Source organism: Garra rufa, chromosome 17 (genome assembly GCF_049309525.1).
Source record: "Garra rufa chromosome 17, GarRuf1.0, whole genome shotgun sequence".
In the NCBI taxonomy this organism is placed as follows: Eukaryota; Metazoa; Chordata; class Actinopteri; order Cypriniformes; family Cyprinidae; genus Garra; species Garra rufa.
In genome coordinates, this window is record NC_133377.1 from 11,947,729 (window position 1) to 11,956,888 (window position 9,160).

At 35.5% G+C, this 9,160-nt stretch overlaps 1 protein-coding gene across 1 annotated transcript; it reads right to left on the reverse strand.

Annotated features, from left to right (window-relative positions):
• Nucleotides 1–3,779: 3,779 nt before the first annotated feature.
• On the reverse strand, nucleotides 3,780–8,525 carry LOC141289207 (uncharacterized). Its single transcript, XM_073821302.1, has 3 exons — nucleotides 8,211–8,525; nucleotides 4,627–4,920; nucleotides 3,780–4,263 (listed from the first exon to the last, which is right to left on the reverse strand). The coding sequence occupies exons 1-3, from the start codon at nucleotides 8,482–8,484 to the stop codon at nucleotides 4,148–4,150; spliced, it is 684 nt and encodes a 227-aa protein (XP_073677403.1). The 5' UTR covers nucleotides 8,485–8,525; the 3' UTR covers nucleotides 3,780–4,147.
• Nucleotides 8,526–9,160: the final 635 nt, after the last annotated feature.

Consider the following 9,160-nt stretch of genomic DNA (forward strand, 5'->3'; position numbering starts at 1 on the left):
GGTGTCTGAAGACTTTACAGGTCAAAGATACTGAGAGAAATGTGCTGACTTTGACTAATCACACACCTTTTCCTGCCTGTTCTTGGTCGTTTCTTCTGCTTTTTATTAAATCTGCTAGGCTCAATTACATTCTAAGCTTAGAAACGTCTCATTTTGTGTTTAGCTTTATTCCTGACATATTATATAACTCATAACCCCTTACAAAATTGCAGATTGAACCACAATCCCATTACTACAGTTATTGTTATTAAGGCAGCACAATATAACTTAAATTAAAATGTAAAATTTACAGTAAAAACAAAAAACAAAAACATCAGCAGTGGTTGCCAACTTTTATCATAAAAAATGGTACAGCAACATTTTAAGTTTTACAGAATTAATTTAATTTTACAGTTATCATTAATTGAAATAATGTTAATTACTATGTTTTACCTTCATAATATACCTGACATACTGTATAGAAGGTGCATGGCATTCATGCAAATACAGTACAAAACACCATCAAGGTAACAGAAATTACGCTAAAATAATGCAATAAACATTATTTAACAAAATAAGATGACCTAAAACCCTAATGTTAACAGTTACTAACTGTATATAATAATAATATAATTATACAGGATTTACAGTCAAGCCCGATATTATCCATACCCCTGGCAAATTCTGACTTGAAGTTACTTTTATTCAACCAGCAAGTTTTTTTTTGACTGGAAATGACACAGGCTTCTCCCAAAAGATAATAAGACGATGTACAAGAGGCATCATTGTGGAAAAAAAAATATTTCTCAGCTTTTTTTTTTTTTTTTTTTTACATTTGAACAAAAAGTGGCATGTCCAAAATGATTCCTACCCTTTGCAAACTGTCACAGTCTGTGGGAAAATCCAAAGTTCTATACCATTCCAAATAGTCCAAGCTGTTCTAAAGCATCCTAATTACCCTGATTCATTGGGAACAGCTGTTTTAATCAACTCAACCGGTGAAAAACAGAAGCTCTCTGCTGTTGGTTTGTGGACAGTCATGGCTAAGACAAAGGAGCTCACTGAGGACCTGCAGCTGTGCATTGTGGCTGCTCACAAGTCAGGAAAGGGCTATAAGACCATATCTAAATGTTTTGAAGTTCCAGTGGCTACGGTGCAAAGTATTATTAAAAAATACAAGACGTTCCGCACTGTGAAAAATCTCAGAGGACGTGGTCGGAAACCAAAAGTGACACCTGTGCTGGCCAGGAGGATCACCACCAAGGCCATCCTGATGAATCTGGGCTCTGCTGGTGGCAACATCTAAAGGCAGACAGTCCAACAGACATTGAACACCGCTGGGTTCCACGGACGCAGACCAAGGAGGACACAACTTTTCCAGATAAGGCACACAAAAGCCCGCTTGGCCTTTGCAAATGCGCATCTGGACAAAGAAGAAGACTTCAGGTATTCTGTTTTATGGTCAGATGAAACAAAAATTGAATTATTTGGCTACAATGATGTAGCCTTCATTTGGCGTAAAAAAAAAAGGAGAAACCTGAAAGAGTTGGAGCTCATCGCTAAAGATGAATGGGCAAAAATACCAGTGGAGACATGCAAAAAGCTGGTCAGCAATTACAGGAAGTGTTTGATTGCTGTAATAGCCAATAAAGGCTTTTCTATTGATTATTGAGAAGGGTATGTATAATTTTGGACATGTCACTTTTTGTTCAAATGTAAATAAAAGATGAGTAATAATTTTTTCCACAATGATGCCTCTTGTACATCGTCTTATTATCTTCTGGGAGATGTCTGTGTCATTTCTAATCAAAATAAAACTTGCTGGTTGAATAAAAGTAACTTTAAGTCAGAATTTGCCAGGAGGATGAATAATTTCAGGCTTGACTGTATACAGTCAAAACAAAATGTATTCAAACACCAGATATAATTTCTTATATTTTTTACTAGTGGGTGCAGGTCATTTTAGTTCATTCAATAATAGCAAAATGAAGTAAACTATGACATATTATACCCAAAATTTTCCATACAGTGGACTACCAGTAAAATTGATATAAATTTGGGACCAAAATTTTGATTTGACACTTGATTTGACCATGTTTTTTCAAATTCCTTTCTATCAAATGTATCAGACATTATCAAGATGAATTTGTTCTGACACAGTTTAACTTTTAAGTTCTTGTCATATTTTATTACTATTTTCTAAACTATAGCGAATAAACTGTGATAATGTGAGAAATGTTAAAGGCATCTGAATACATTTTGGTTTGACTGTATATATGACAAATCAAATTTGTGTATATAATTTTATTTTATTTACAGGAGTGCTGATATACTGTCGAATTTGTATCACTACACTTTTCTGTTTTTGCATGTTCAGACAGTTTGTGTATTAGCAGTGGATTTTTTTTTTCTGTGACTCTTTCTGAACGTTATATTGTTAAGCCAGGAGGTGTAAACTAAAGGATGTCCTAAGTGTGAGTCACTGAATCATCCATTCAACCAATTAATTTCCATCAATTTAAACGTTGATTCATTCACAAAAGAAACAGGTGGAAGACTTTCTGAGTGAGTCATTGAATCATTCACTCATCTGATTAGTTCAAAACAGATTCATTTGCTGTGTGTTGCTCACACAACAACTGCACTGGCTTTTAATAACGGTTTTTGTTGGTGGAGCAAAAACAGACAGATAAACGGGCATTACTGTTTATAAAATGTGCATTACTCTTAATTAATTAGTCTATTTAACTACTGCATAAAAACAAAATCACACATGGCCATGTTAGTCTGAATATCAGCACTGCTGTGAATTTGTGGCTTTGTGCTTTCAATCTGGAACGATAGCACTTTTGATCATGTGATATTGCTAAAATAAAAAATGTAATAAGTATAACTGTTGTATTTATTACATTTCACATAAATGGGGTACCATGGCTTTTCAAGGTGGACTTAAACTTGAAAGAAATCTCTTTTGCACTCTTGATGTATAACACCAAAACTGTTATCTATTTAACACAATAAGATAACGATTGCTAAACACATTAATATGATCTAAGACTCAGTAATGTGGCACATGGTTGTGTCCTAGTTTATATGAGCAAAATCAGCAAATCTGCTCTTCCATCTAAGACTTTGGGGTTGGAATTATGCATCTTTGAGGTTTCACCGCGGTGCTTTTGAGACTGAAGTTTTTCTGCTGACAAAGTGTGGACATTAAACGATATGAGGTGAAGTCCACATCACTGTTTTGCTTGCGTGATGCATGCAACCACACGATAAAGAGGACACAGAGAAACAACAATGCTGAGAAAAAGAAAAAAAATCACTTCCAGGCCCTGCCACACATAACAAAAGCCACATACACTCTTAAAAATAAAGGTGCTTCACGATGCCATAGAAGAATCTTTTTTGTCTAAATGGTTCCATTAAGAATATTAAACATCTGAAGAACCTTTCTGTTTCACAAAAGGTTCTTTGTGCTGAAAGAATGTTCTTCAGATTATAAAAAAGTAAGAAAGAGATGATTCTTTAAAGAACATTTAACTGAATGGTTCTTTGTAAAACCAAAAATGGTTCTTCTATGGCATCGCTTGAAGAACCTTTTAAATCACCTTCATTTTTAAGAGTTTAAGGCACAATATCTCTTAATTGACGGTTCTTTGTTTCTTACAATTATTACACTGACACTTTTATGTAATACCATAATATATGAAAATTAAATGTATTTATTATTTTATTTTCTCTTTTTTAAGATTATTGGTGCAAATGTAAGATTTTAAAGCTTAAGAAAAAAATGTGTGTTAAACAGTACCTTAATTTTATTCAGTGATAAGTAGAAAAATTATGGAAAAAGACTAAAAGAAACACTACAATATATTTGTTAAAAAAAATACACTGAGGAATAAACAAAGTTCAACACAGATTGGGTGAAAGTCAAAATTTTTGCTTTCAGATTACTTTGAAATTTGAAAATTTTACAAAACAATGAGCATACAATTTTTGTAACTATATAAAAAAAGAACAAAAACATCAATTGTTCATGCTTACTGCAATCAGATGTCAAAATAATCAGCAACCCAAATACTAAAATAATTTTGACAAATAAAGATGTGTCAGAGCAAATTAATACAGTTTATATAAACTGAAAACTCCCTTGAAACTATATGCTTTAAAAAGGTTTTCGTCTCAGCCTATAAATAATCACTGTTATCAGAAGCAGGAGACCACAAATTAAGCCAACAGACAGATACATGTATTTTACAGCATAACACACACCCGGTGCATCTGTGGAGACAGAAAATATGAGAAAGTACAGTTAGAAAAATAAAACATAGACTATTTAATACAAAGATGCTCATTAAAAAACAATACATAAAGAAAAAATACAGTAAAAGGTTGGGGTCAGTAGGATTTTATAATGTTTTTGAAAGGAATCTCTTATGCTCATCAAAGCAAGCCTCATTTATTTGATCAAAACTATAGAAAAAACAGTAATATTGTGAAATATGTTTAGACTTTAAATTTTGAAATATAATTTATTCCTGAGGCAAAGCTGAATTTTCAGCATCATTACTTCAATTCTCAGTGTCACATGATCATTCAGAAATTATTCTAATATGCTATGTTAGATGTATTGTTATACTGTACCAAGTGGCTGAAGGGTCTTGGTATAAAGCTGTCCTCCAAACTCTACTACACACACACACTGCACCATCCTTTCCCACTCCTTAGCAGTAATCAGGATTTGATTTCTGGCAATCTGGATGTCACCATCATTCCCATGTGACAAAACTGGCTGTCCTTTCTCTTTTCTCCCATCCACAGTCCAGAACATCTGTACTCGAGAAGCCTCAACCCCATTCACAACACACTGAATAGGAACCAAAAGACCGTTCGTGATCAGTGGTGTAAGAATATCAATAACAGGAAGCACAGTGCGTTCTGGAAAGAGAATAGGGGAAATATTTGGTTACAATGGAAAGAAATACTAAACATCATAAAGCCTTTTAACTGTTTGTGGCAGTCATTATGCTGCTGTTCAATGGGTTTACTCTAAATTAGCAGTGAGGCAGATACACTCTTAAAACTAAATGTTGTTTATTAGCATTGATGATTTTGTGAACAAACTTTCCATTCCACAAAAGGTTCTTTAGATTATTAAAATGTTCTTCACACTACAGGCCCATGCACTCCACACAGATAATGCCAACTAACAAGCTGGCTGTTGGATGGAGAATTTTATGAAAAACAACCCACAATCTCTCGTGTTCATACTGCCCAAACAGACAGAGAAAGAAAGAGAGAGAAAAAAAGAGTTAAAGGTTCATTGGGGAACCAAAGATGGTTCTTCAACTGCATTGCTATGAAAACACACTTTTCAAACTTTATTTGTTAAAGTGTATAAAGGGAGCTGTAGATAATTCAGCATCTAAAAAGACACTTTTCACACCAAGGATGATAACGATAAAGATATAGTTCTAAAAATCATCCTCAGTATTAAAGGGGGCATAACACACACACTTTCACCCAATCTCGTGTTAATTTTAAGTACTGCAACCTTTATATATATCCAAAAAGTCTTTAGTTTTATCACATTTACAAAAGAAAGATACAGCTTTACGATTCTCTCCGAAAACAGCCAACTCCTGGAGGCATCCAGCGTCGAAATGGACCTTGTTTATAAAACGTTCGTCAACAAACACACTTGTAAAACTCTATTTTTGGCCCGGAAAAACAAACTGCATCTGCTGTTCATGTAATGCTGGGTCCTTCGGGAAGCTGAGCAAGGTTAATTTTGTCTTACAACCAAAACCACACTTCTTTGGAGACATTCTTCGCGAATAAGTCCCGTGCAGCAGTGCAGCCGAAATGAAGCACGTTGATGGGCGCACTCTTGCACTCACTCTGGTTGATGTTAGTGCGGGCACGCTTTTCTGGGAGAAATGCCCATGCATGGAGTTCCACCCTTCAGGATGTCATGAAAAACCAATAAAACTTTTCGAAACTTTTAAGAAACCCGGAAGTGTGTATTTGGCACATTATACTTCCAAATCATTTTTTTTTTTTTTTTTTTTTAACTTTGGCCATGTTTAGCATGGAAATACAACTCTTTAACAGTGTAAATAACTTGACATGCATGAAACAGCATTGGACCCCCCCCCCCTTTTTTTGAAGAATAGCAGAGACCACACCACAGCTATAACGATAAAGACACAGAGAAGCCATATCATTGGAATTACTTCCAGAACCATTTTTTTCCCAGCTGATGAACGATAAAAAACAATCAGAATTGATCCTGCTATAATGAGAATTTAAATCAGCAGAGAGTGTGGGCTTAGAATAACAGACAATATTAGGTGCGTTTCCATTACAGATTTGCGCAAAAGTTTTGCAATGTTTTGTACAGTAAAAGTCATTGCACATTGAGTCAGAAATTTTAGTATGCCTTTTTTTTCCATATTTGTCATCCTTGCCTATCAAATTGCTACAGATGCGAAAACACAGAAAATTGAACCTGATCCATTTTTTTTTTAAATAACGGATGAAAGTTTCGGAGGCAGTGTGTAATAAAGCAATAAGCCCCAAGAAGCCATGCTTTACAGGGAAGCAGTGTGCCTAAAAGTAAGCCTGGCTCACACTATAGGAGTTTTTGCCCAATTTAGCCCTCCCGAGAATTGGAGCAAAAATCTTGTCGAGCACCTCGATTGGTCCCGATGTAATAAGTACATTGCATAATGTATTCATACCCTTAACTCAATACATAGTTGAAGCACCTTTACAGCCTCGAGTCTTTTTGGGTATGATGTGACAAGCTTTGCACATCTGCATTTGTCAATTATCTGCCATTCTTTGCCTCACCTTTTCAGCTCTCAAGCTCTGTCAGCTTGGATGGGGGCTGGCAGACATTTTCTAGAGTCCTAGTTGTTCCAATCATCTTCCATTATGGATAATGCTTCTGTGAACCTTCAATGCAGCAGATTTTTTTTCTGAAATCTTTCCTAGATTATTGCCTTAACACAAGTCTGTCACTGAGCTCTACAGGCAGTTATCTTGACCTCAGGACCTCAGTTTTTGCTCTGATATGCATTTTCAGCTGCTAGACCTTTTTTGAGAGGTGTGTGCCTTTCTAAATCATACTCATTCAAATGAATTTGCTACAGTTTAACTCCACTCGAAATGTAGTAACATCTAGAAGCAAAATGAATGCTCCTGAGCTAAATTTCGAGTGTCCCAGAAAAGGGTATGAATACTTATGCAATGGGATCTTTTCAGTTTTTTATTTCTAATAAATTTGCAAAGTTGTTACAAACCTGTTTTGTGCTTTGTCATTATGGTGTATAAGATGTAGATTGATGTGGGGGAAAAAAGTAATTTAAAGCAGTTTAACATAATGCTGCAACAAAACAAAATGTGAAAAAAATGAAGGGGTATGAATACTTTTGCAAGGCACTGTATATGATTACATTAGTACTTTCACGACAGCCAATGCACGACCGCAAAACAGTTGCTGTACGGTCTGTTGGATAGTGGAGATGGAGGAAACTGCCTTGACTTTTTGTATAGTAACACTAGACAAAAAAAAAAAAAAGCACTGTGATGAAATCGTCTCAATTTTGAACACACCTGAGCTAGCATGTGTAAACATTAATTGCTGAAACATCAATGAAAATCTGCTTTATGTGTGCGCTGCAACCAGATTTCATAATCGGTGAGGATTTTAAAAACGACGGCAAACGCATTTGTCTTGTTTTGTCTGATCAGTGTGTTATCCCTTTCGACATCTGTTGGTGCCAGCATTTGAATAGGCGTTTGATAGTCTTGGAACATCTGAGAAGTGACGTACTGTACTCGAACAGCTGTTGGCATTGGTCTGCGTCTGTCTGTGCAGTGTGAATTGGTCTAAATTAAATAATAGCAATAAAAATGGGCAAATATTTTTCAGCTCAGGTCATAAACCCAGGGTACCAGTTACTAATTTATTTTTATTGTGGAAATGAAAAGAAATATGCAATACATGTGGCTATTTTTTGTAAAGAAAACACTTCTGAAAGTTATTTGTGGTGTTTTGCACTTCCATTTTGGGCAGTGCATTGTCTAATTCTTCAAAAAGTCCTAAATTGACCTTCCGGGGTGCCTGCAATGACATTTTTGTTGTGCAACTTCTATTTACGTATAATAATACATTAATTCATAATAAAGAGATTATAATTTTTTAATAAATCATATCTTACCTTTCACAATAACTCTGGATCCATTACCAATGTGAGCAAAGCGGCTGTGCACTGCTGCGCAGTAGTACGTACTGGAGTCAAGCACCGTTGAATTGGCGATAACACCAGTACAAATACTGCTCGACTTCTTGGACGAGTGATGAGGATCGATCTGAAGTCTGTCGGTGAGGGTGATCGTCGCATTCTCAGGAATGACTCTCAGCCAAGCCACTGTTGAACACGGGGAGTACAGCTCTGCTATGTTGCACTTTAAAACAACATCCTCTCCAGCCATCACTTCAGCCACTGTTGGCCACTGTGTCACAATGAACGGCTTTGTCGCTAGATGAAAAGATTGTAATGTTTGTTACTGTGTTAACTCTTTTCTGTTGTGGCCCTTACAACTCAATTTCGAACGACATAAAGAAGCATTTCATTTTTGTTATTACAAAATTTTAGTCCATCAATGTGTCTATGCCATCCATTAAGCATGTTAAATGTTTGCTAAAGTGAAAAAACCTACAAACTTACACTTACAAACACAAATATACAAACAAATAAATATATCTCACATATTAATGCACATTAGTACCTTTAAATACACATTTCTCAAGCAATTTAGTGGAACATAAAAACTGTTTAAATAACATATGGCTTTATTACAAAATGAATAAAAACTGTTTACCTGTTCCCACAGTGTGAGACAGCCAGATCATCATCAGCCAGACGCTCATCTTTAAAGTCTGATGATCACAACAGAATCTAGCCTTCATTTGACTAGCTCAGCAAAAACCTGGTCTTCCTTTCAGTCACCTGACAGGGTCTTTTTTTCGCAGTAGTTAGTGACTACAGAAAACACAGGATACTCCAAACTAAATCTATGGTCCTGTAATGTGCTTGTTTTAACATGTGTTGGAGTTTAATGCCTGAACAGTGTTAAATATGAATCTTCTCAATATTTCCTGTGACAC

Coding starts and splice junctions, on each gene's coding strand:
- LOC141289207 (XM_073821302.1), bottom strand. CDS start 8,484: ATGGCTGGAGAGGATGTTGTTTTAAAGTGCAACATAGCAGAGCTGTAC. Junction 4,921..8,210: donor ATCCAGAGTTATTGTGAAAG/GTAAGATATGAT, acceptor TTCTCTTTCCAG/AACGCACTGTGCTTCCTGTT. Junction 4,264..4,626: donor CAAGACCCTTCAGCCACTTG/GTACAGTATAAC, acceptor CTGTCTCCACAG/ATGCACCGGGTGTGTGTTAT.